We start from the raw sequence: 27,993 nt of genomic DNA, 5'->3' as shown, positions 1-27,993 counted from the left end.
TGTATTTTTTTCTGTTTCAGGTCTTCTTGTGGATGTCACAGGACACTTCAGTTATGTCTTCTATGCTTCCAGCTTCTTCATGGTATCAGCTGCTCTGTTCATGGGACTTAGCTTTTTCACACTGGAAGCCAAAAACAAATTGAAAGAAACGAATAAGCCAACCCTTGAAGATCCCTCCAAAGGAAAATACACAGAAGTGCCAACCGAATTCGTGCCTATGAAAAACAGTCCTCCCAAAGTAATCTATATAACAAGCATCTGAGTGCAAAGGAGCTAAAAGAATATTGTATTATGCAAAAATGCGAAAGCTGGAGGAAGGGACATCACACAAAGAGAATTGCCTCTTTTTCATGCTCACGTCCTTCCTGATACAATGGTCTACTCAAATGGGTTTGGTTCAGATTTCTAGAGAAATTGCCCAGATAGGAAGATATCCAAGCACTAAGGAGCACTTTAAACAAAATGTACAGGGTGCAAGTCTCCCGACAGCATCTGCTATTACTTGAAGCGTAACAAATTACTATTATCAGGTTTTCTTACAGACTCTTAGTAAAAACAGGACATTCATCCTTTCGGTTGTTAACATGTTCTCTAAACCAGGCAAACTGAGCATAATATTGCTTATATGGGACTTTTGGTTTTGGAGACATCTATTGGTAGCAGTTAAGCTTATATTGAAGTCAAGTGGTGGACTTCTTTCCCGTATGAGTGCACAATTATTTATTGATCTCTACTGCTAGTTTCTTGAACATTAAGCAGAAATGTTCATCCTTTCATTTTATAATTTGAGGGCATTTTCTAGAGGAATGTATCGTGCCACTTAAAGCAACCTGAGTGGAATTATATGCATTGCTGTAACCAAAGTGAATAGTTTCTGCATTTCAAGGCCTTTTTTGGAGACTATAATAAAGTTTCAATAGTGAAACTGCAAGTTAAAATAGACAGCTCCAAAGTGCCTATGCATTAACCAATAGTGTCTTAAATTTTTCTTCCTCTTTGACTACATGCTGCTGCAAAGAAAGGGTCATAGCACTTTCTACAGCTGTGGTGGCACAGTGGTTAGAATGCAGTATTGCAGGCTAATTCTGCTGATTGCCAGCAGTTCGATTCTTATATCTCAAGGTTGACACAGCATTCCTTCCTTCTGAGATCAGTAAAATGAGGATTCTGATTGTTGGGAGAAATATACTGACTCTGTAAACTGCTTAGAGAAGTCTGAAAAGCATTATGAAGTAGTATGTAAGTCTAAGTGCTAAGTCATGACCATACAGTGAAGTGGACATCTTATTTTGGGGGGGACAAGTAGATCTATCACTTTAAAAATGTCAGTACGGTACAGGAAGTCATTTTTGTTCCCGTCTTCACTGGGATATAGTAGGCTTCCATGGTCTCTGTAGAGCCAAACCTTTACATACATAAAGGTACATATAGGAGCAAAAACATAATTTTGTAGGTTTAAAGGAAATTAGGTGTTAGAAATGCTGCTTCTCTCAGAGAATAGGTCGGAATAAAGACCATCTTTATTCTCGATTGGAATTCTTAACAAAACTATACAGTTAAGAGGATGGTATTGCTTAATCTGTTTCTATTTCACTCTCAACATGATTTCCTTTGCCTATTTTTTTATTAAATCACAGCTAAGATTAGATCAAGACCTGACAGCTGTAGCTAAGGGGACCTTTGCACAGGCTCGACTAGTGTACATCTGTGACCCTACTTGGATCGAGAGGCTCTTCTCGTGGTCACTCAGGCCTTTATGACCTCATAGCTGGATTATTGCAATGCGCGCTACATGGGGCTACCCTCGGAGAGTGTTCGGAGACTACAGTTGGTCCAGAATGCAGCTGTGCGAGCTGTGGTGGCTGCGCCCAAATAAACTCACACTTCACCAATTCTTTGTGAGCTGCACCGACTTCCTATCAATCTCTGGTCACAATTCAAGGTGTTGGTTATTACCTTTAAAGCCCTACATGTCTCAGGGCCAGAGTATCTTTGAGACTGCCTTCTACCACATACCTCTTAGCGACTGTTTAGATCCCACAGGGTTAATCTTTTTGGGTCCCATCAGCTAAATAGTGTTGGCTGGTGGGTCCGCGGGGAGAGAGCCTTCTCTGTGGTTGCCCCGACTCTCTGGAATAAGCTACCTCCTAAGATCCATCCCCACCTTATTGGCCTTTTAGAAAGGTGTAAAGACCTCACTTTTCCGACAGGCCTGGAATCATTGACCTCGGTGGGGAGGGGTTACTAGCGAGGTTGGCCCATGAATGTATGGATGGCTGCAATTAATTTAAATTGAAATGTGTTTATATTGATCCATGTTTATTTTTGTTGTGAGCCACCCTGAGTTCCTAGAGAGTTGGGGTAGCATAGAAATGTAATTAATTATTTAATTAACAAAACCAGCAGTATTTACAGGTAGTCCTCGACTTACGACAGGGTTCCGTTCCCACGGTGCGTTGTAAACCGAAATTCGGTGTAAGTCGGAATCTTCCTCCATTTTTCTCTAACGCTGTCTTGTCTGATTCCCCTCAAGCCTGTAGCATGGCCAGCTACTCTAAAGCTCGATTTGAGCTTTCAATACGCAAATTTGAAGGGCCTTGCTGCCCCCGGGCTGTTACATCATGACGTCACCGCGGCGACTAAAAAAATTGCCTGCTTGCTAAAGCGCTTCATTCATGCCTTCTTCCAACCCCCACAGTTCAGAAAGCACCGGAGCCGGCAAATGCCGGCGATTCTGGAGCCCATTGCCAAAATTTGGGGTGGTGAGAGCAAACCAAGCGAGTGCAGTGTGGCAAGAGGAGGGGGCCGGTTTTGTGTCGTAACCACGAAACACTGTAAGTCGGGGAGGGTGTAACCCGGGGACTACCTGTATATTGGAACATGAGTATGTTTCAACCCAGGTTAGCTTACTTGCTTTTGACAGTTCAGATTTTCATTTCATATTCTACTCTTCCATTTCTAACCTCTCTGTAAACATTTGCCTTAGTTAAGTCTTCTGAAGCCCATGTTGGTTTTTAATGAAAGAAAATGTTGGCTAGGAACTCAAGCACTTTAAAACACATAGATTCAAAAGAACGGATGTTGATATGAAGTAAGAAGGAAGTGACAGCCCTACTGACCAACGTAAAAGTTGGCCATAATCTATATGAATTGAAATGTCAGGAATGTAGGATTGGCTTTGAATAACTGGGAGGTGGGAAGGAGAAAAGGACTTTTCTAGAATTGGATGAGTGAAGCTGAACATGTAGATGGCATGTCCACAAACATGGTTAGGAAAAACCCTACTCTGAAAGTCAGATTTCCAAAATGTTTAAGTCTGGATGTGTGTTTTTTTTAGTATGATACAATGAAAACAATCTTGTGTATGTAAATCTCTGTGAACATAGTGTATACAGAGTAGAAAAAGGAGGAAAATCTATCTGAATAGGATAAACAATATGTATTTTCAATCTTAAACACACTTCAGTTATCAAAAGCCTGCTACCAAGGTTAAAGTGTGACAAGTAATGAAGAAAACTTTGACCTATCAATAGCCTGTTTATAACACTAAGTAGAAATTTAAAAATCAGTAGCAGCAAGGGGTTACTGCTAATTTTATGCCCTACTTTTTAAGATGTCTTAGGGTCATCTGACTGGCTAGTGTAGTGGAAAGAAAAAATTACACTAGGTAAACTTTAGTATAAATTCTTAGATTTCTTACATTAGACAAATGTAAATGCCGCAAAGTTCTAACGCAATAATGTAATAACATTTATTCAATATTAAATTCTCCTCACCCACTGAATGGAACCTTTTTTCGAAAATTAGAAGTTATTTGATAGGGAGGTTGGTTAGACAGTTTTGAAACAGAAAAATGATACCTAGGTACAGTAGTCTTAAAGTAATTTGCAATGGCTTAGTTTCTGAATTGTGGTCAGTTTATTACTAGATTATTTACTGGAAATTTTATCGGAAGCCTTTCAAATATCTACGTAAGTCAAATGCCCTCAGTAACACTTGCACATACTTGGAAGCACTAAAGTGTATCAGTAGAGAAGTTTTTTAAAAAGAGAACAAAGAGCCACTGTGCTTGTTTCAGGATTAAGAGTCATCTTGCTATTTCTTTTTTCTGAATATATCATTTGAAAAGGGTCCAACTCTGCTTTTTCTATTCTTTTTGAATAAAGCCTCTCTACATAAAGATTTCTAAAGACTCTGTTTTAATTTTGCATATGATCACTAAGATATAGTGGTGATTGTTTATTTTCTATTGAAATTTCAAATGAAAGTTGATAATCATATTCTGGGAAAGCACATGTCAGTAACAAGCAGCTTTTACTGGAATAAGTCCAAAACCCTTGTAAGACCTCTGTGTGTCGTTACTTGTCAATCATATGTTATTTTTATCCTGTCAAAAATGGGCTCTTTATTTTCTTCACTGATGGTCTCGTGGCATTTTAAATGTTGTTAATCGATCAATTAAAACTGAGAGTTGGAAGATGATATCTAAGGCCAAATTTAGCTCTTCAGAAATATGTCTTTCTCTTCCCTTACAACCATCGTATAGCTAGTTGGACTACTATCCCAGAAACATTATGCAGAGCTTTGCATTAATTTACAAATCCCTACTTATATTTTGCAGTATCATTAGCCTTTTTGTCCATACCCGACTTCTACCTTTTACCACATTGTTTTCAGCACTGAAGCTCATTGTGTAAGTCATATTTTCTATTTGCTCACTCAGTCCTAAAACAGAACTGGTTTCTTCTGGCTTTAGAAGCTGGAAGACAGAAATATTCTGCTTTAATTCAATTCCTAAGGCAGAGAATACAACACAACTAGTTTTATTATACAAGCCAGAAACTTGGCAAAACTGAAGGAACAACCCTTCCAAGACACTATTTGTGTGTGCACCTTGATCTTTCATCGCTATTTCATAATCCTAACTAGCAGTTAGACTGCGTTTAGAGAAAATCCTTATTAAATGACAGAACTAAAGTTAGTTTGAAATAGAATACGTGAGTCACTCAGTGCTGAGGAATAAAGTGCCAAATCCACCTTTCTCCTGATATCTTTTAGGTTGCTGGTCTGCAGAGAAAGAGGATTAATATACAATTTTTCTCTCTATTGCCAGACTAAGCCTTATGTCTGTTCCTTTGGCACAAAAGTTTGTTATTCTAAAAGTTCCTATAGTTGACACATTCTGATTTATCTGCTCCTAAGTCACCCAGTACTTTTTATTCTGTAAACAACTTGCCAGCTATAGCAATAGTTTAAAAATCATTAGAAGGTAACACACATTTATGCCAGTCCTATAATGCTTTAATTTTCAACAAGGAAGTTCAGAAGAAAATTCCTAGTTTCTATTTTTCCATGGTCACAGTAAATATTTCAATGCTTTACATAGGCAAATCTATACAGTACTCTTATTCTCCTGCAGCCCCAAAGGTGCATTTTTACCCCAAAGGCAACTGGGTTTTCTTGGGGATTTTTCTTTGAAAATGTTTTGTTTCTCATGACAATATTATCAAAGAAAAGAATGTTTTCCAAGAAAAAAAACAAAGAAAGTCCAGTTGCCTTTTGGAAAAAGCGGCTTTGGGATGATTATAGACATTTCTCCTGCAGTCTTAATTTTGTCTCACTCCAGGTTTAAAGTCTTGACCACTGGAAAGATGAAAATACAAATACTGTATAACTAATACACTTGCATGCTATTTAGAACACATGATAGTAGTCTATTTCACTTACATTGGTGTTTTATTGATTTACATCTAACGGTAAAATGCTATTCAAAAGGATGCTAGTGAGCCTGCATTCCATACTTTCAGAAAAGAGATTAAAATAGTAAAACAACAACAGCAAATAAAATAAAAATTATTGTTCCTCACTGACCATAAACACAATCCAGGATGTGGATTCCCAATTTACTCCATTGCTTTTATGACCTGCCTAAAAATTAATAGGCTGTCAATTGTAATAAAATTTAACAGATAAAGGAAAAATAGAGTTAAGAATTTCTCATTCCATAACTATTTAAATTATTGAAAGTAACTCTTAATATGGTGCAATTCCTAGCATGATTGTATTCCCATAATTATGTGAAAAATCTTTAAAAAGTCATTTTGAAAAATTATAAAGTTAGGTGTCATTCAAATATTAGCTATTTCTGGAGCAGTTCTCTCCCCGAAACCAAATTAATTGCTGATGTCCCTGCAGTGTTTCTCCTTATAATATTGATACTCTGGATTTAGGAGAAAACCTCCATGCGCTAAAAGTGCCAGATTTACCCCCCTACAGCTTATCAGAAAAATATGCCTAGTGAGGAAGGAGTGGAGGTAGTAGAGAGTGAGGAATTTTAAATAAAGCAAAAAAGGAACACTTCTATTCCTCCCCGCCTCCAATTAAGATAAGTAGGAGGACTACAATTATTGGATTGGGAGGACATTGTGGGAGTAAAGACTAAGCAAGACTGGGACCTAATTAATATGGGGATGCAAACTGACAAGGAAACTGCTGCCAAGAAAAGCACAGGTATATTAAGTTCCCAGAAGCTTAAGCTCTAATGAAGGAGCCTTATTTTGGACCTCCTCCAACACCATTCAGCACTGTTTGCTACGCCCCAGGGTTTTGCTCCCAATTACCTGCAGTGGATGCAGACCCTTGCTTAGCCTTGCTCGGAATAAGTGGCTCCCAGGAGTAGCTTTTTATTCTAATAGACTCCCAGTGAATTTGTCCCAAAGATGCTTTTTCAAGAGACAATTGGATTTCCTTGGGGGGGTGGGGGTTTGAAGACGTTTTGCTTCTCATTCAAGAAGCTTCTTCAACTCTGACTGGATGGTGGGGAATGGAAGGATTAATACTCCTTGAAGAGAGCTGGTCATTTGCATTCTTGTCAAACTGGCGGCCCATGGGCTGGAGGAGTCACATAGAGGCCACCATCCACCCCAGTTCTGTGAAGAGGGAAAATGTCCTACGGGATTGGGCAGCATTCATTCATTCGATTTTTATGCCGCCCTTCTCCTTAGATTCAGGGCGGTTTACAACATGTTGGCAATAGCACTTTTTTAACAGAGCCAGCCTATTGCCCCCACAATCCGGGTCCTCATTTTACTCACCTTGGAAGGATGGAAGGCTGAGTCAACCTTGAGCCGGTGATGAGATCTGAACCGCTGACCTTCAGATCTACAGTCAGCTTCAATGGCCTGCAGTACAGCACTCTACCTGCTGCGCCACCCCGGGCTCATTGACAAATCAAGTCAAGTCCAATAAGTAAAACTGTGCTCGCTTTGCAGCACATATACAAATAAGTAAGGTAAATAAATAAAGCTGTGAAACATCATGTGACTGAAATGTGACCCACGGTGTTTGACACCCATGTTTTAGAGAGTTACTTGAGGCCACTGGAGTTTTATCAGAGTCATCAGAGCAGTGGAAGGGCTACCAAAATTTTTACTACCATACTATGGCCGTGGCTTATGCAGTTCGCCCTGGATTTTCTTTCAACATCTTTCAGTGCAAATTGGGTGCTCTGGGGTGGAGCTCCATGTTTTTGCTACCCCACTGCGTTCCCCTCCCCCCCCACCCCCACCCCCCCATCCAGGCAGCAGTCCACCCCCTGCATCAGAGTCACCTGAGTGGTACAAATGGGAGTGGTGTCTTCTTGAAATTGTTGGAAGAAACTGTGTTGCAGACTGCACATATATCATGTCCTATCTTTCCCCTTCTGTTGAGAAAGTCAGTCCTTACAACAGTTCCAAGAAGAGTCCACATCCATTTGTACCACTCAGCTGACTCTGGACAGAGATATAAACCTCCAGGTGGCTTCAACGACTTGCTAAAAGAATGCAACTGACCAGCTCTCTGCAAGAGAGTATAAATCATTCCATTCCCCAAATTCCTAGTCCAGTAGTGGGGTTGGTACTGTGTGTGGTAGGCCAATGCGCACCAGCAGTGGCCGCCAGATTGCGCAATTTGTGCACGACTGCGTCCAGTGGCAGTCCTATGGGGCACCACCAATTTTTCTTAAATTTTTCAAATTTTTTTGCTTTTGTGCCATGGGCAGAAGTAAAATTTTTGTGAAGGGGGACTCGGCGTGAGAGATTTCAGTGATTTTTTGCTTCCACGCACGGCATGGAAGCAAAAAAAATTCCCTAAATCTCTCAAGCATGTGTGTCCCCTCTTGAGATGTCGGTGTTTTTTCTTCTGCGCATATGCACAATAGCAAAAACCACACTAGGAGGATGCGCATTGCATAGCAGACATGTACATCGCAAACAACCGAAGCTGCACACGCAGCACACCGGTAGCGGGCTAGTAATAGCAATCCCGACCCTGCCCTAGTCAGAACTGAAGAAGCTTCTTGGATGAGAAGTGAAACGTCTTCAAAGAAAAAGCAATGCAGTCCAGTTGCCTATGGGAAAAGCACCTTTGGACAACCAGCGACTTGAATCATGATTGAGAATCACCTAGGATGTCCCGGTCAATCTCTAGCGAAAGTTGAGCTTTTACTCGGATCGGTCCTTCTTGCTAGTATCGTGTATATAAGCATTATTATATCGTTACATACTTCCAATATGTACTCGACAAAGCAAGCGCACAACACACACACACACACACACATATGACACTTTATTTTCAAAACATCACGGGTCCATGACTTCTTCCCACTGGGTCTGGGGCATCCCTTGCACCAAAGCGACCACCAGAGCATCATCGATGCTTCCCGCACAACCCATTATCAAACCAGACGCCGCCGCCAAGAAGAGGCGGCAGCTGCAGAGGCTCCGCCGCACCGAATCTTTCCGACGGGTCCCGCACCAAACACGGAACTTATAGCACGTGGGAACGAAGCTCCTCTGCGCCGTTGGGAGCAACTTTTCCCTTGGTCCTTTATACGTAACTTCGACTTCCTGTTTCGCTTTAACTTAACTCTGCTGGTCTTTGCTGGCATATTCTGTTTTGATTTCTTGTCTCCTCCACCCCTCCCTCCCTCCAAGGGCTTGATGGAAATTGAGACGCATGGTTGGGAAGTTCAGGTAATGCAGCAGGTGGGAGAAGAGCGGTGGCTCCGTTTCCTTTTAAGGGACTTCCTCGTGGCATCATTTGGACCAAGGCCCTGGTATTAACATTACACTCCCGAATGTAGTATTGATAATTACTGTGGTTCCTTTTTATATGAAAAGAATATGCAAACGAAGGTAAATATTTGTATTAGCTTAGTTCCCTAAATGAATGAATAAGATCCTTGGGGTCTTACCATAGTTAGATTTTTTAAAATAATAATAATAATAATAATAATGAATTATTATTATTATTATTATTATTATTATTATTATTATTATTATTATTATTATGCTTATATGCCACCCAACTACCGAAGGACTCTGGTCAGCTTCCAACAAGTTAAAACAGTTCTTAGAATAATATAAAAACATTAATTAGAAAACCCTACTAAATGACTGAATCTTTTGTTGTTATTTGAATGTCTATATGACCGTGTGACTGAATCTTTGTCATTGTTGTTTGAATGTTTGATTAGAGAGGGCTATTAAAGCACGGTCTGAAGCAGCATATTAGAAACTTAAATTGCTATGTTAAAACTTGGAGCTGAAAATGAAATTTCATTTGCCATGGGTACAAAAGGAGCGCCGTTAGAAACATGCCAAGGTTATGGTAAGATTTATAGAGCTATCATGTGAACAAGTTAACTAGTTAACAAATGGAGAGCTAGAAAACAGGCCTTGAGTTCAAGTCCTGCCTTAGCCATGAAACCCAGCTGGGTGATTTTGGGTCACCCGTTCTTCTCCTTTCGCCCAACCCACTTCACAGGGATGTTGTTGTAGGGGAAAGAGGAGGAAGATCTGTTGGATCTGTTCACCACCTTGAGTTACAAGTATTTGTAGAAAAATAATAAAGGCGGGATATAAATAAATAAATAAAATATGTGACAATGCTTGTATTTTAATGGGATATTAAAGGAAAAGATTCGTTAGTGTTTATTCCCAGATCAAGTTAATAAATCATCCTGAACCTGAATGTCACCAGCATAATCAAATGCTCAACACATTGATTTTGTGATTGCACTGGCAATACCAGAGTTCTCTTAATCATTACAGTTACAATCATACAGTATTTCAAAATAGTGATAGAGCAGGATTAATCTTCTTTTTATTATAGCAGTGCAACTGGTTTAGGGGAAATGTGCTATATGCTAAGATTGTATTGTATCACTATTATGTTGTGAGCCTCCCCGAGTCTTCGGAGAGGAGCAGCATACAAATCTAATAAACTATAACTAAACTATAACTATAACTATTTGGCAAATTCAACTTTACTGTGATCCAGGTGGAAGGAAGATTTAATTAAGATATTAAATAAATCTAAATCTGGAGAAATTAATTAAGCTTGGATCCTAAACAATAGCAAAAATAATTAGAATTAGAATTTTCTACTTTAAAAATAAAATAACGAATGCCATCAGTTACATGAACTTGCTGGAAGAGAAGCATTATAATTTTAATGTCAAAATTATTAATGTTATTGTCCACAGTTACCTAGCAACCCTTTTATATACCACCCTGGTATTTCTGAAGATGGAATTGAATAACACACATTGGGATAATTGAAATTGAATTGATGCCATAACACCAAATGATGCCATAACACCAAATGATGTTCTTAATACTGTTTTATCTTCTATTTATCTAGCATTTACCAGTATGTCCCAAAATCAGAAGGAGTTGGTAGGCCTGAGTCGACTTGAATATTTGCAGGCTTTAGTCACTGAATTCCAAGTGACAGATAGTTCAGGTGAGTGTAATAATAGTAATTGTAATTGTAATAATTGTAATAATAATAATTGTAATAATAATTTATTCGATTTATATGCCGCCCCTCTCCAAAGACTCAGAGCGGCATGTAATTTATTGGTCAGTTTGTACTACCACATTGACTTTTACAGGAGCTTTTTAATATTGAGTTTTTATTTATGTTGCAGATGCCAAAGAGCAAGTGTTGGCTAATCTGGCCAATTTTGCTTATAACCCCCAAAATTATGAATATTTGCGGCAGCTCAAGGTCTTGGATCTGTTTCTGGACATGCTCACCGAGGACAATGACAATCTTGTAGAATTTGCACTTGGTAAGACCTGGATTTCAATATTTTCCATGAATTAGAATCATTTCTCAATAGTTACGACATAGGAGAAGCTAGCATGTTAGCCTATTCCATTGCAGTGTTCAACTCTGTCTTCACTTTAGGCTAGGAAGAAGAGCCTGTAATTATGCAATTTATTACAAAACTAAAAGTTCCAGAAGCCTTACTCTGCATAAGCAATGATCAGAGAAGTGGGAGAGCTAGTTTCTTTATCCTTGGCGTAAGAACACCTGGCAAATGTATGCAAGTATGTTGAAGAACTGGATAGGATAGAAAATAGAGTTTGAAAATGATGGCAAGGGGACACTAGCAAAATACACCAAAACAAAAACCAGAATACATTTGAGAGCAGTAGTATAAAATATGAGGGTTATCTGGAAAGTAAGGTTACAAGGCACGTAGCTCTCACGGAGAATGTTCGTGGAGGAAGTTGGTATTACTATTGTGTAGCAGGAAGCCACCAGAAGAGAACAAGCAGTGCCAGTGGTCAGTAGATCATCAACTGGCATCTGTAGTAAAGGTTAGAGAAGAGCATCCTCATTCCGTTTCCCTTCAAGTGCGAAGTGCATACTGTAATATGCTACCTGAATGCTAAGGGCATGAACGCAGCTGTGATGTCTGCCCAAGATTTGTGTGCGATGGATGCCCACAATTTTTCTCACCGACTGCTGAGTTTTGGCTGAAAGAGAATGGGTCACTGCATTGATTGACGTTTGCTTTCTGGAGTATGGTGATAAGCCCAAGTTTCATCTTCTGTCACTAGATAGTTGAGAAATGCCTCGCCTTCAATCTCAAAACTGTCAAGAAATTCTCAGGACACACTGACTCTGTCGATTTTGTAAGCTTCGGTAAGCATCTTGGGTACCCATCTCAGCAGCGTTCATGCCCTTAGCATTCATGTAGCATATTACAGGATGCACTTCACACTTGGAAGGAAACAGAATGAGGATGCTCATCTTTAACCTTCACCACAACGCCAGTTAATGATCTACTGACCATTGGCACTGCTCATTCTCTTCCACTGGCTTCCCACTATACGATAGTAATACCAATTTTCCCCATGAGAGCTTAGAAACATAGAAGACTGACAGCAGAAAAAGACCTCATGATCCATCTAGTCTGCCCTTATACTATTTCCTGTATTTTATCTTAGGATGGATATATGTTTATCCCAGGCATGTTTAAATTCAGTTACTGTGGATTTATCTACCACGTCTGCTGGAAGTTTGTTCCAAGGATCTACTACTCTTTCAGTAAAATAATATTTTCTCATGTTGCTTTTGATCTTTCCCCCAACTAACCTCATATTGTGTCCCCTTGTTGTTGTGTTCACTTTCCTATTAAAAACACTTCCCTCCTGGACCTTATTTAACCCTTTAACATATTTAAATGTTTTGTGCCTTGTAACTTTACTTTCCAGATAAACATTCTCTTGCGCAATGACTGTTGCAAACTAGAATTTCTGGTATTGTTTGAGATTAGCCTGATCAGTTCATTTTAAAGAAAAGGTTCTCATAACCTATTGTGGTTAAAACTAAATTATGTAGATGACTTAATTTTTTAATGAAACATCTGCATGTTATGAGATTCCAACTTTAGAAAAATAAGTAGGATTTTTTTGTAAAGGAGACACTATAATATATATTCAGCAATATTTCTTGCATAGAAGAACTTTTGGCAATGTCAAAATTATTAAACATGAACTATATGGGTTCTTAGAGGTTGCTTGTCAACTCTGCATCATTTCTCTTACCAGCCTTTCCTCCTTCTGGCCAAAAAAAAAGAATATCCAAAGGTATAGGCTAGTTTGCAAGTACAATACAGGTTTTCCAAATGTGTACATTATAATCCTAATGTTATGGATTTCTAATTCATGAGGTGTACTGTTTTGTTCTTTCTCCACAACATTTGCACAAGCTCATCATCTCTATATAAAATCTACAAACAGTATTTTATGACTTTTAAGATTCTGAATGTATTTTTGTTATAAGTTGGTCATTTGAACTGAGGAAATTTGGTTCTTCTCGGCTGTGTCTTCCCATTTGTCAGGATAGTATTTATGACTGGTTCTACTGGTCAGTATGACCATACTGTGACTGATGAGTAATGGTTCTTAATTTAGTTCTCAGCATGCTTCCCAATGTAAGGATTCTGCAGAGGCAGACATGTTTTTGCATCTCCTGAAAGCTGTTTTTGATGGACAGCATTCATATAAGTTGCTGTCAAGTTTACTTATACTGTACTATATACCAAGGTATCAAATTTGCATCATCACGGTGGCATCATATGATGTACTAGTTGGTGTATTCATGTCATGTTTCACTTTGCTAAACTGGGTGGGACCAGCATATGATGCATAGGGGCCGCGGGCCGTGAGTTTGACACCCCTGCTATATACTGTAGGTAGACCTAAGGTACCAACTGCAATTGGAACTGTCAACTGTTGCTAAACAACACAGTTGCAAAGTGAAACATGAGATGAATACACCAACTTACAATATCAGTTCCAGTTGTTGCTGTAAAGTGAACTACCCATGGGTGTTTTTTTGAAATATGGATCATCATGTGACCATGGCTTCTGACTTCCTGCCAGCTTCCCCATTGACTTTGCTTGTCTGGCTGCAAATGGCGATCACACATTTTAAGTTGCAAATATGTGATGGTTGTCTAGCAGCTGGATTGTGATCACTTAATTGCAAGATTCTGTGATGGCTGCAACTTCCAAGGATTAATCATAATACATTTTTATAGTCACTGCTGTCTCTGATGTATCCTTGGTATCACCTGGCATGACAAAGTTCCAAATAGCACAGTCTCGAAACGTCTCGAAATGGGAATTTCTAGCATATATACACTATTGAAGCAGCGAAGTCTTTGCTGGCTTGGGCATGTGAGAATGGATGATGGGCGGATTCCGAAAGATCTCTTTTATGGTAAATTAGTGCAGGGAAAGTGCCCCAGAGGGAGACCACAACTACAATATAAGAATATCTGTAAGAGGGATTTAAAGGCTTTGGGAATGGACATTAACAGCTGGGAAACCTTGACCTCTGATTGTTCAGCTTGGGGGCTAAAGATGCAGAATGGGCTTCTCCATTTTGAGGAGACACTTGTTCGGCAGGCAGAGGCAGTCCCGAAACCAGCGAAATCCGGGGACCAGGCAGGGGGACAGAATGGATCTGCCCTCGGTGTGGAAGGGACTGCCACTCTCGGATTGGCCTTTTTAGCCACACTGGATGCTGTTCTAGGAACTCTTTCCAGAGCACAATACCATAGTCATTCAAGACTGAAGGTTGCCAATAATAAGTCACTGCAAATCCTAATGGTGACCAAATGAGCAGTTCAGTGCTGTACGTGTATCATATTTAGCCCCAAACCATTTATGGATAGAAGCAAGAGAGTCAAGTTGTTTTAGAACTACTGGAATACACATTATTATTATTAAGGTGAAATGAACCAAACCACCCTGTAGTCTGGAGGACAGAAGGAAAAGGGGGGACATGATTGAAACATTTAAATATGTTAAAGGGCTAAATAAGGTCGAGGAGGGAAGTGTTTTTAATAGGAAAGTGAACACAAGAACAAGGGGACACAATCTGAAGTTAGTTGGGGGAAAGATCAAAAGCAACGTGAGAAAATATTATTTTACTGAAAGAGTAGTAGATCCTTGGAACAAACTTCCAGCAGACGTGGTAGATAAATCCACAGTAACTGAATTTAAACATGCCTGCGATAAACATATATCCATCCTGAGATAAAATACAGAAAATAGTATAAGGGCAGACTAGATGGACTATGAGGTCTTTTTCTGCCGTCAGACTTCTATGTTTCTATGTTTCCTTACCACCTCATTCTCTTATTTTTCAGGAGGCCTGTGTAATCTCTGCCTGGACAAAATCAACAAAGACTATATATTAGAGGCTGGTGGTGTGTCAGCTGTTGTCAGCTGTCTGGCCAGTGCCAACGAAGAGACCGTCCTGTCTGCAGTTACCACTCTGATGTACTTGTCCACATCCCAATCCCGCCAAGAGATCACCACCCTCCCTGTGATCGAGTGCATGCTGCGCTTCTCCCTCTCAAACAACAGAAGGCTGAAAAACCTGGCCACTATTTTCCTTGAAGATTATTGCAGCCCCCTTCAGGTAGAGCAGGCCCGGGGCCTAACCAGGCACACGGCAGTCGGGATTCCACTGCCCAAGGATGAATGCAGCCCAGGAGGCAGCCAACAAGATCCTCCCTGAGTGAAGAGCAGGAATTTTTTTCCTAACACACATTCCAGAAGAGAAAAAAATTCTCTTTTAGAAGTTTTTAGAAATGACTGTAAATAGTCTGCAGTTTCCCTTCAGAAGCAATACGGTGGACTTTTGGACCAGACGGGTTCCTTTCGTACTCTGATGTGCTTTTCTATTCATTTTCACGTTATTTAAAAATATGAACCAGTTCCCATAAACTAGTTGCTAAAGGGCTGTGGTAAATATTCAAGACTGAGCTGAGATAATAGAAATACAGTACATGTTCTTTGACTGAATACATTTTTAGTGGGGGAAAGATAATGAGTCAAAGAGCTGTCTTCCATTTTTAGAGCTCTTTTGTTCATTTAATTAATTGGCAAACATAATAAACATTCCATCCAAGGATTTAACATTTTAATAACTCAAATCATTCAAGCGCATTTAGAATTAAGATATAATCCTATTCCCATATGGATCATTTGATTTGGAGGGCCTGTCTCTGTTTCCAGTTGGTATTGGTGATTAGCAAATACTTCCCAGAGCCTTTGATGGTGGCTGAAATAAATGTTCTTTTCTTTATGCTTCAATTGGAGCGTTTGCTCTCCAGTATTGCCTTCCAGTCATCAGTCCAAGACTCAAGTCTCCTCCGTGGTGGCTGTAGCTTTAGATGTTTGTTGTGACAACAAGAGAACAAGATGTGTTCCCACTTTGGGTTTGGGTCTACCCCTGAGAAGAATTGGAGAAGGACATTAAAAATACAGTAATACCTCATGATACGAACTTAATTGGTGCAAGGAGGAGGTTCGTAAGACGAAAGGTTCGTAAGACGAAACATTGTTTCCCATAGGAAACAATGTAAAGTCAATTAATCCGTGCAACCAAAAAACCCCCCGCAAAAAAACGGCTTTCGGTGACTGCTGGGAAGCCATGCGGCTGTTTTAAAAGGTGACAGCCGGCCTGGGGGGCTTCCCAGCACCCCCCCCCGAACCCGGGTTCGGGGTTCGGGGTGGTGCTGGCAAGCCCTCCAGGCCGGCTGCGACCTTTTAAAACACCCGCGCCGCTTCGCAGCTGTCTCCTGAAGCCGAACGCTAAAGCCGAACTTCCGCGTTCGGCTTCGGGAGACAGCTGGGAAGCGGCGCGGGTGTTTTAAAAGGTCGCAGACGGCCTGGGGGGCTTCTAAGCAACCTCCCGAACCGAACCCGGGGTTCAGCAAAATTTTGCCTCTTCTTACGAACTTTGTTCGAGTTACAAACCGGCGTTTGGGAGGCTTCTGGGAAGCCCCGCCGCCCGGCTGTCACCTTTTAAAACAGCCGCGCGGCTTCCCAGCAGTCTCCAAACGCCGGTTCGTAACTCGAAAAAAGTTCGTAAGAAGAGGCAAAATTTTTCTGAACCCCGGGTTCGTATCACGAGTTGTTCGTAAGACGAGGGGCTCGTATCTTGAGGTACCACTGTATAACCATATAATACAGCACTTGGATGAAAAGTTGAAGTGGTAACACAGATCCTTATACCTTTAATGGTGTCCTTGTCATCAATGAGCAGATCAGCTGAAACAACTGTTTTATCTCGAGTCAGAATTAGCCGCTCCACAAATGTAGGGCCTAAGTGCTTTTCAACCCATAGGTACTGTCAAGTGATAAGAAAGCAGCTATTAGGAGAAAGGTACTTACAGCTTTCAAGAAAGCTCTTTTTACTTTCAGGGTTCAAAAAAATATATAAGACAAGGTCTTGTTTTTGGGGAAACATGGCTGCGACAAACTTTGGAAACTAGTATACAAATCAGATAAAATAGACGTTTAAACTTCAGCATCTTAACTATGCATATTTCATAAGATCCATATGTATAATTACGTATATACAAACTTGGACAATATAATCCTTTCTAAAATGCAACTTACTTTTTAAAAAAGATTTCCTTATTTTTATTCCTTTCCACAAATTTCATTTTTACAACTAAACACATACGCCTTAAAATATATCAATAAAATACATATGCATTTTCAATATTTCATAAACCAATATTTTATTTTGCACCTTTTTCAACACCTATTATCTAACCTAAAAGTCTCCTCTTCCAACCTTCATCCCTCTTCCTACTTTTTTACTCCTCTCCATTCATCGTCTCTCTATTAACTCTCTAAATTTTCTGCTTCTTTCCACTTCTCTATCGCCCCTTTCTACTTCCTCTTCTTCCCTCTAAAACCATTCCTTGAGTGTCTCCCAACCTCAGTCCACTTATAGTTAACAGGCTGATATTATTCTCCTTATTTTTATACTAGTGGTGCCGCTTCTCAAACAATTATTTTGTTTCATTTCTATGTTTACAGTTTCTATAACCTTGGCATATGTAACCCCCCTCTAATGCCACCTAATCCTCTAGTTTTGTCTTGTGGGACAACCACCAATTAATTCAATTTTTATTCTTAACATATTGCTATACCTTAATTTTAGTCACTAATTATAATCTCTTGTGTCTCTTAATTTTCTGACTTATTGCTTTCCCTCTTCCTAGTATCTTTACTTATCTTTATCTTTCCCCCTCATTATAAGCAATTCCAAACGCCCAATGCATAATCCCTATTATAATTTTCTTAGAATCTCAAGATAATAATTCTTGTTCTTTTACATATTATTTGCTTCAGTGACATCAATAATCCACAAATTTCTTTCATTTATATTGGCATAATTACAAAATGTAAAACAAATCTTATATAAGCATTTAAATACAACCAGTCATCATCATATATTTTTCAACTCATTTTAAAATCTCAAGTTAATAATTCTTATTCTTGTTCACTTTTAGGCCTTATTTGCTTCAATAACATCAATAATCCATAAATTCCTTTCATCTATATTGGCATGTTTACAAATTTGTTCTCATCATAAATCCTACAAGTTTACAAGCCACTTACAAGTATTAAAATCAGATAGCAGTAGACTTTCCAGATGGCCTGTGCTGATTTGAAAGAGCTACCCTTTCTGATTAGCACCATATTAATATTTTGATAAATGGAGCATACGTTTTGTTTATTAAGAAGTAAATATACTTGATATTTTTTCCCTTCAAAGGGCTCTGAATCTTTAGTGGCTTTGTACTGTACTGGCAAGATTTCAGTTTGTAAAGAGCAATGGAGGATTTGGATTTTAATGGCTAGTAATCTTCTTAAGAGTTTAGCATTCTGGACTAAGACAGAACTTTTCTATAATCTCAGAAGAACTAAAGCCAAGGCATGGTATGAAAGCCACCCAAATCTGCTCTGACATTGTCTTGTTATTAGCCACTGACCAGGGATGAGGCAAGGAAAGAAAGCCAAAGAAAGAAAAGAGTTTTAAAACATATGGATTGATAGGTGCTTTGCATGTTAACAGTGAAAGAAGAGTGACAATTGCCAACCTTTTCTGTAACGCAGTGTTCATATTTCCGTATAGGACTGGTGCAAATAAAAACTTCAGTGCTGAAAAGACATGACATTCTCCATTACAAGAAGAAAATGTATGCTGATTCCAAAATGTTCTTAATATTAAATGGTCCTTACTTGGGCATTTGAATCATCTCATGCATCGCTTCAATAGCTCCTGGGATGGGCTGCAGATTCAGAAAGAAGCCAGGTGACTCATAGACCTTGGCTATTTTGTCCTAAAAAAAATACATATTCAGAATTATGGTTAAGACAATTTAATTAATGTTTAAAATTCAGGTAGCTTTAAAGATCATATACTGTATATAGAAACTAGATGTCATGTTTTAAGTTCATTTCAAACCATGTTCCAAGGTATCAGGTAAGTAGCACTACTGGCCAGGCTGTTTTTTAAAGCAAGAAATTAAGAATGGGTCATTGGTGCAAGATATCATTTAAAATAGCAAGCTTCACTCTAAAATTTCTTTCTCATCCATTCTTTTTCAAATAAAATGAAGTATATAGTCTTGAATCTGTTCCTTACTCAAAAACTCAGTAAGGTGAAGAACATTGTTGTAATTGAGGGATGGCACTAAAAAATGATTCTCAAACCTTGCAAAACACTGCTTAAGTAACTATAACTGCTTTAGAAACATGGAAGATTGATGGCAGAAAAAAATCTCTTGGTCTATCTAGTCTGCCCTTATACTATTTCCTGTATTTTATCTTAGGATGGATATATGTTTATCCCAGGCATGTTTAAATTCACTTACTGTGAATTTACCAACCACGTCTGCTGGAAGTTTGTTCCAAGCATCTATTACTCTTCCAGTAAAATTTATTTTCTCACGTTGCTTTTGATCTTTCCCTCAACTAATCTCAGATTGTGTCCCCTTGTTCTTGTGTTCACTTTCCTATTAAAAACACTTCCCTCCTGAACTTTATTTAACCCTTTAACATATTTAAATGTTTTGATCATGTCCCCCCTTTCCCTTCTGTCCTCCAGACTATACAGATTGAATCAATTAAGTCTTTCTTGATAAGTTTATGCTTAAGACCTTCCACCATTTTTGTAGACCTTCAATTTTATCAATATCTTTTTGTAGGCGAGGTCTCCAGAACTGAACACAGTACAGTGAACCCTCGAGTTTCGCGTCCTCAAGGATCGCGAAAGGGCTATTTCGCTAGTTTTCAACCCGGAAGTAAACTCCACCATCTGCCCATGCGTGCCCTTCCACGCATGCGTAGATGGTGGAGTTTCCCCGCCGGGCAGAGGCTTCCCTGGGTCTTCCCCCTCTTGCCCCGGTAAGACCCCAGCGGCGGTGGGCTGGAGCGCGAGCTTGGGGCACCCTAGCTCCGCTTCCCAGCTGGGAAGCGGAGCCGGCAACAGCATGGGCGGGCGGGCGGCGCGCGCGAGCTTGGGGCAGCCTAGCTGGAAGCGGAGCCGGCAACAGCGTGGGCGGGCGGGCGGCGCGCGCGAGCTTGGGGCAGCCTAGCTCTGCTTCCCAGCTGGGAAGCGGAGCCGGCAACAGCGTGGGCGGGCGGTGCGCGCGAGCTTGGGGCAGCCTAGCTCTGCTTCCCAGCTGGGAAGCGGAGCCGGCAACAGCGTGGGCGGGCGGGCGGCGCGCGCGAGCTTGGGGCAGCCTAGCTCCGCTTCCCAGCTGGGAAGCGGAGCCGGCAACAGCGTGGGCGGGCGGGCGGCGCGCACGAGCTTGGGGCAGCCTAGCTCCGCTTCCCAGCTGAGCGGAGCCGGGGTTTCTCCAAGCGCGCGCGCGTTGCTGGGCCGCTCCCCAGCTGGGGAGTGGAGCCGGGGTTTCTCCAAGCGCGCGCGCGTTGCTGGGGCCGCTCCCCAGCTGGGAAGCGGCCCCAGCAACGCGCGCGCGCTTGGGGAAACCCCAGATCCGCTCCCCAGCTGGGGAGCGGCCCCAGCAACGCGCGCGCGCTTGGGGAAACCCCAGATCCGCTCCCCAGCTGGGGAGCGGCCCCAGCAACGCGCGCGCGCTTGGAGAAACCCCGGGGTGGGCGGGCGAAGGGCGGGCGGCGGTGGAAGTAAAAACATCATCTGCACATGCGCAGATGGTGTTTTTACTTCCGCACCGCTACTTCGCGAAAAATCGATCATCGCTTGGGGTCCTGGAACGGAACCCTCGCGATGATCGAGGGTTCACTGTATTCCAAATGTGGTCTCACCAGAGCTCTATACAGTGGGATCACAATCTCCCTCTTCCTGCTTGTTATACCTTGTAATTATTAGAATGAATAAGCAGTGGAAGAACTAGGCATACATTGAGAACCCGCTTGGTAGCTTGAAAATGTGTGGACTTTAGCTCCCAGAATTGAATCTATACATCTTCAAGTCACCAAGTTTGAGAACACTCCTTTTACTTTGTGATCTTGAAGGCTTCAGTAAGTTCAGTAAGTAAGTTTACTACAAGCCTGTTCTGGTTTCTCTTCCTGTTTCAATATAAAGACATATGATGCAGAAATGAAGATTTATTTTATTTTATTATTAGAGTTGAAAGGGATCTTGCAGGTCATCTAGTCCAACCCCCTGCTCAAGCGGGAGACCCTATCTGGCAGAAATGAAGATCTGGGAGAGTACCTAAGAAACCAATGTTATGTTTCCACAGTGACATAAAAGCAGGAGATAATAAAAAGCAAAGCCATCCTCAAGTCCTAGACAATTTTGAAAAGGGGTTTGGCATTTCCACCTTTTGGGATGCATCTTGACTTCTTAGCTTAGTCACAGCCCTGGCAGCCTCTGATTTAAATCCTAAACCAGTGTTTCCCAACCTTGGCCACTTGAAGGTATCTGGACTCCAACTCCCAGAATTTCCCAGTCAGCATTCGCTGGCTGGGGAATTCTGGGAGTTGAAGTCCAAATATCTTCAAGTGGCTAAGGTTGGGAAACACTGTCCTAAACAAACAACACTGCTCGGCTTTCAAACCCAGAGAAGGAGAGCCGGAGGCTGCCATCTCCTGAAGGGAAGGTTTACAGCAGAATAATACCAGCAGTGAAGCAACAGGTTTTATTCTCAAACGAGTAGAATTTTATGTAGCCAATACCGTGCTTTCACAAATTACACATGGCCACACTGTTAAGCACTCCGCCAATTAAAATCTCGCAACGTGAAGCAGATTTACAATGCTTCAGCTAAAATTTAAAAACTTTAAAACTGCCAATTTTACCTGTACTGCAGAAATGCTCTTCCCTGCCTCATAATACTGTAATATCAGGCTATTTCAGCTAACTGCTGGCTGTAGTTCAGCAGTTCAAATCTCACCACCTGTTCAAGGTTGACTCAGCCTTCCCCCCTTCCGAGGTGGGTAAAATGAGGACCCAGATTGTTGGGGGCAAGAGGCTGATTGTGTAAACCTCTTAGAGAGGGCTGTAAAAGCACTATGAAGCAGTACGGTATATAAGTCTAAAAGCTATTGCTATAATACCTAATAGTTGTACAGTACTCATTTATAGGCAAAAGTGCTTTGGGCCTGGTCGGTGGCAGTAATCTGACACTCAATGGAGCAGCTCAAACTTGTGCAGCCTTTTGCTAGATTAAAAAAAAACAACCCTCAAGCCACTTCTTTAAGAGGGGGATTAATGAAGGGATCGTTAAAACAACGTCTCCAAAATATATATATATATATATATATATATATATATATATATATATATATACAATAAACGATGTGGGAACCTGACAAAAGTTAAAGAACACCAGATCTGTGTTTGGTTTGAATAGGAAATCTTCCAAATCATTTTCAAAACAGGCAGAGGTATTTTTTGTGTGTAAAAGTCCCTTAAGTCCTTATGTTTATCTCAACCCAGAAACTACGGATTTTTAACATGCTAGGCCAGGGGTCTCCAACCTTGGCAACTTTAAGCCTGGCAGACTTCAACTCCCAGAATTCTCCAGCCAGCTTTGCATAGGGGTCTCCAACCTTAGCATTTAAGCCTGGCTGGAGAATTCTGGGAGTTGAAGTCCGCCAGTCTTAAAGTTGATAAAGTTGGAGACCCCTGTGCGAGGCGCTTCATATACAGAAAAAACCTGAGCTCTGCCCTGCACGGTATTTCTGCCCGTTCTCCTTCAGGTGCAGGAACAATCCAGCTGAGGGGGAAGGCGGTTGAAAGTTCCTCTTGCCCCGGGATTAAACCACCAGAAGCTCACCCCTAGGTCTTCCCGCAGGCGACGGTACTGATCCAGCGCCAAAAAGCCCTTCCGATGCTCCAGGCCCACGTGAGGCTCTCCGGGGTAGGAAGCGACAAAGTCGCGGAGCAGCCCGCCCTCGAAGTCGCTCAAGACCCCGTCCATGTCCACCAGCACCCGGAGAGAGGAAGCCCCGCCGCCGGCCATGTCTTTCGAGCGGCAAAGAGGCGGCGAAGGAAGCAGCGCCGCCCCCAAGACCTCAACTCGAGGCCGAACCAGAGGAGAGAGGGAGAATTGCGCGTTACAAGTGCCGGGCTGCAAATCAAGCCGGAGAAAGCTGGAAGCAGCAGAGAGTTGGAAGGGCCCTTGGAGGTCTTCTAATCCGACCCTCTGCTCAGGCAAAAAGCAAGAGAAGACCCTCAAATCCGAACCCCTTCATCGATGGTTGAAGGGAATTTGGCCTCGCTTAGTCTGCCGTGCCTTCTATGTTCCGTTTTCAGGTTCAATTATTTATTTATTTGTGTGTTTGTTTGTTTTATCCAATACACAATAATACACAATGAAGGTTATAGAGGATATATACGAGTAGAATGTATCAAAGAGAGTATAGAAGAGAAATATAGGAGTAAAATATAACTAGAGAGAATAGCAGAAAATATAAGAAATAGAAGAGATAGATGATAGAAGAGCGTACTAGGACCTACTCTTTTCATTCTCTACATCAACGACCTCTGAGATCATATCATAAGCAACTGTGTTCTTTTTGCCGACGATGTAAAACTTTTCAATACCACAGACAACACAACTATTCTCCAAAAAGACCTTGACTTCATCTCAGATTGGTCTAATACTTGGCAACTTCAAATATCATCTAGCAAATGCTCTGCTCTCCACATCGGCAAAAAGAATCCGAACCTCGTATACAATAAAATAAATACAATACAATAAATAAATAAAATAAATAAATACAATACAATAAATAAATAAAATCTCACAGCCAATCCCCACGCAGTAAAAGACCTTGGAATACTAATATCAAATGATCTAAGTGCCAAAACCCATTGCAACAATATCGCCAAAAAGGCTTCTAAAATTGTCAACCTGATCCTACGTAGCTTCTGCTCTAGCAATCTCACACTACTCACCAGAGCTTACAAAACTTTTGCCAGACCTATCCTCGAATACAGCTCACCTGTCTGGAACCCACACCGAATTTTGGACATCAACACCCTAGAAAAGGTCCAACGATACTTCACCAGAAGAGCCCTTCACTCCACCACTTGAAACAGAATACCCTACAAAACTAGACTTACAATCCTGGGTCTAGAAAGTTTAGAACTACGATGCCTTAAACATGATCTAAGTATTGCCCACAAGATCATATGCTGCAACATCCTGCCTGTCAACAACTACTTCAGCTTCAACCGCAATAACACAAGAGCACGCAACAGGTTCAAACTTAATATCAACCGCTCCAAACTTGACTGTAAAAAATATGACTTTAGCAATCGAATTGTTGAAGCGTGGAACTCATTACCTGACTCCGTGGTGTCAACCCCCAACATTTTTCCCTTAGACTTTCCACGGTTGACTTCTCCAGATTCCTTAGAGGTCAGTAAGGGGCGAGCATAAGTGCACTAGTTTGCCTTCCATCCCCTGTCCAATTGTCTCTCCTATATTTTATATATCTTTTCTCCCATCCATATATCCTTCCTCTTCTCTTCACTGATGTATTCTATTCTCATATCTCTTCTTCTATCCCTTCCCTGATATTTACTACTACACGTTTTTATTCTCCTTAACTTTCCATTTGTATTGGACTAAATAAATAAATAAATAAATAAAATGATGGATAGAAAAGATAGAAGAGAAAATATATGAGATATAGGAGAGACTATAGGACAGGGGACGGTAGGCACTCTGGTGCACTTATGTACCGAGCCTTTTTTAAGATCCCATTATTCCACGAGCTGACTTAATACATTGTGTATATATATATAACCATTTTAAAAAGCCATCACTCTGCTAAACAAATAATTCCCTCAACACTGTCAAACTATTTACTAAGACTGCACTTCTATTACTACAATTTTTTTCTCATCATTCCTATCACCTATTTCCTTTCATTTATGACTGTATGACTGTAACTAGTTGCTTGTATCGTTAAGATTGTTTCCTGATTGCTTATTTGACCCCTGTGACAATAATTAAGTATTGTACCTCATGATTCTTGACAAATGTATCTTTTTCTTTTATGTACGCTGAGAGCATATGCACCAAAGACAAATTCCTTGTGTGTCCAATCACACTTGGCCAATAAAGAATTCTATTCTGTTCTATTCTATTCTATTCAAGGGAATGCAAGGATACTTTGTGTAAAATAGCATCAAAAGGTAAAGATTTCCCAGTTTTAATCCCACACAATTGTTTTTAAAAAAAATTCTTATCTAAAAAAATATAGCGGGTATCAACTGGTAAACGATTACACTTAAATTAGATTCCTAACGTTTATTGTGAGATATTGCAGTTTTGATTTTGCTAAGGTCTGGGACTGGGTTTGACCTTTAAAAGTCAAACATGTATTTTCCTGATTTCGTATAATTTTTAGATGGGTTCATCTGAAAACAGAGTTATCTGAATTAAGAGAAACACTGAAACAAAACTTAACAGGTTGAGTTCGCAGAGCTACAAACTAGTCATTCATGGGTGTAAGAATCTGTCATGGAAAGAATCACTATACAACAGTTTCTCAACCTTGGCAGTTTGAAAATGTGTAGACTTCAACTCCCAGAATTCCTCAGCCAGCAAAACTAACTAGAGAGTTTGGTCCAGGCATTCATTCTTCCATCCATCCATCCATCCATCCATCCATCCATCCATCCATCCATCGTGTATATGATTACAGACAAAGTATATTTAATCAATGAATATATAAGAAGTACAGTACCAGCATGGTTTTGAGTACATGATATTTTACTAATACGTATATGGGGATTTTAGGAGAGGGACGGTAGGAGACCTTTATACACCCCTGGTTCAAGTTGTCATCTTCAAGTTGTCAAGATTTTGAAACACTGCTATACGGTACAGAACAGTGCATTATTTTACTCTAATCTATATACTGTACAACTTCATTGTTGATCTGTAAAGTATCTTTCAAAATTTGGTAGCTCGAAGATGTGTGGACTTTAAATTCCAGAATTTGCCCTTCTGGCTGAACAATTCTGGGAGTCAAAATCCATTCTAATTAAAGTTGCCGTGTTTGGGGTGGGGGTCTATATAGTGCAATTTTGTCATATCTAAAGTACAGCCATTGCATAATCCAGACAGTCAGCATTTACATGTTCTATGATGGATGCTATAGCAATATATTAGAATTGAATAGAATTCTTTATTGGCCAAGTGTGATTGGACACACAAGGAATTTGTCTTGGTGCATACTAATGTTTGCAATGCCTACATTAACAAAAGGACAGTATGGAGACCAAGGGAAGTGATAGTACTGTTCTATGCTGCAGTGGTGAAGCCCCCATTTGGAATACTGTAGTCTACGGGTATGAAACTCAATCAAATCACATGACATCACGTGTCGTATCATGATAGTTTTTGCCTCTGCGGAGCTGGAGTGGCGTGGCATGCACGTCCATCAGTAGTGGGTTCTAAAATAATTTACGAATGGTTCATGTGCTCACCAATGCTTCTGCGCATGGGCAGAAACATTCTAGGCAGGTGGCTGGAGCCTCCTGACACTGGAGCTACTGGTTCTTAGAACCAGGCCAAAGCGGGAACAGCCCACCGCTGATGCATGTGATGCATTCGGCCTGTGGGCCACCAGTTTGACACCCTTCAATGTAGTGCATCCATTTCTGATCACAGTATAAAGTGATGCTGGGACCCCAGAAACAGTACAAAGAAGAGCAACATAAGCAAGGGATCTGGTGGCTATATCCTCTAAAGAACAGCTGAAAGAATTAGGCATGATTAACTTAACAGAGGCGGGCAACTATTGACTGCCAGCTATTCAATCTCAACACAGCTTCTATTGTTTGTTTTTAGCCTCCAGTTATTCAGTTCTACAATAGTCCTCCACTTACAATAGTTCATTTAGTGACCTTTCAAATTTTCAACAGCACTGAAAAAAGTGTTTTATGCCCTGTTCAGTTACCACTTTGCAGCAGCCCCATGGTCATGTGATCAAAATAGAGATGCTTGGCAACTAGTTCATACTTATGACCGTTGTTGTCTCCCAGAGTCATACGATCATCTTTTGCCCCCTTTTGACAAGCCAAGTAAATAGGGAAGCCAGATTCACTTAACTGGGTTAGAAACTTTTATCAACTGCAGTGATTTTCGGTAAATGAGTGTTCATGCATATATTTTGGGAATGCCCGGTAGTGCAGAATTTTTGGCAAAAAGTGCAAGAGGATATTAATAGGATGTCAAATATACTATGGATAATTACTAAGGAAATGGCAGCATTGGTTAAAAGCAATGCGATGGGAGAATTTAGAGAAATAAAACAAGCAGCGATAGAAAGCGCTCAGGCAGTAATAGTCTTGGGTTAGAAGGATGCGACAAAATGGACAATGCAAAATTGGTACTGGTACATGGTGGACCATATTCAATTTGAGATTATGGATAAAAGGATGAATTCGGTTAATGAAACTGATTTGCAACAACTGATGGGACAATGGGACATGGTAAGACGATATATGGCGAGTAGAATCCGAGACCTAGCTACAAGGAATAAATTGGATTCTCTTTATAATATGTAAATAGAGACATTGCCCTTGAGTTAAAATGGTATATATAAGAAACACCCCCAATTTGGTGGTGGGGTGTGAATGCTTTTCTGGGGATGGGCACTATTCACAGAGCACCTGTTTTATGTTGTGTATGTGTTCATATTTTTAAAAAATCAATAAAAATATTTTTTTTAAAAAGTGGGGGGAAAACCTGCAGTGATTCACTTAGCAACTGTGGCAACAAAGATCGTAAAATGGGGCAAAACTCACTTAACAAATGTCTTACTTAACAACAGAAATTTTGGGCTCAGTTGTGATTGTTAAGTCGAGGACTAC

At 40.6% G+C, this 27,993-nt stretch overlaps 3 protein-coding genes across 5 annotated transcripts in view; 2 read left to right on the top strand and 1 right to left on the bottom strand.

Annotated features, from left to right (window-relative positions):
- SLC16A5 (solute carrier family 16 member 5) overlaps positions 1-938 on the top strand; it is a 23,179-nt gene extending 22,241 nt beyond the window's left edge. For both annotated transcript variants that reach the window (XM_070739949.1, XM_070739950.1), the window contains exon 5: positions 21-938. In XM_070739949.1, the coding sequence (XP_070596050.1) occupies positions 21-262 (242 nt within the window). In that variant the 3' untranslated portion in view covers positions 263-938. The remainder of the gene's footprint in view (positions 1-20) is intronic.
- A 7,926-nt stretch (positions 939-8,864) lies between these two features.
- Positions 8,865-15,953, top strand: ARMC7 (armadillo repeat containing 7). Of its 2 annotated transcripts, none has more exons than XM_070739958.1 (4): positions 8,865-9,014; positions 10,687-10,788; positions 10,976-11,119; positions 15,002-15,953. In XM_070739958.1, exons 2-4 carry the CDS (start codon positions 10,698-10,700, stop codon positions 15,373-15,375), a joined length of 609 nt encoding a protein of 202 aa, XP_070596059.1. In that variant the 5' UTR covers positions 8,865-9,014; positions 10,687-10,697; the 3' UTR covers positions 15,376-15,953. The 2 variants fall into 2 exon arrangements, with proteins under 2 accessions (XP_070596059.1, XP_070596060.1); XM_070739959.1 differs by lacking the exon at positions 8,865-9,014 and adding an exon at positions 9,030-9,176.
- On the bottom strand, positions 15,764-23,181 carry NT5C (5', 3'-nucleotidase, cytosolic). The gene is made up of 5 exons (XM_070739960.1): positions 22,934-23,181; positions 18,903-19,003; positions 18,761-18,821; positions 16,878-16,992; positions 15,764-16,092 (listed from the first exon to the last, which is right to left on the bottom strand). Exons 1-5 carry the CDS (start codon positions 23,117-23,119, stop codon positions 15,950-15,952), a joined length of 606 nt encoding a protein of 201 aa, XP_070596061.1. The 5' UTR covers positions 23,120-23,181; the 3' UTR covers positions 15,764-15,949.
- Positions 23,182-27,993: the final 4,812 nt, after the last annotated feature.

Source organism: Erythrolamprus reginae, chromosome 2 (assembly GCF_031021105.1).
Source record: "Erythrolamprus reginae isolate rEryReg1 chromosome 2, rEryReg1.hap1, whole genome shotgun sequence".
Taxonomy (NCBI): Eukaryota; Metazoa; Chordata; class Lepidosauria; order Squamata; family Dipsadidae; genus Erythrolamprus; species Erythrolamprus reginae.
The sequence above is the reverse complement of the archived record's forward strand: the minus strand, read 5'-3'. Positions and strand labels throughout refer to the sequence as shown.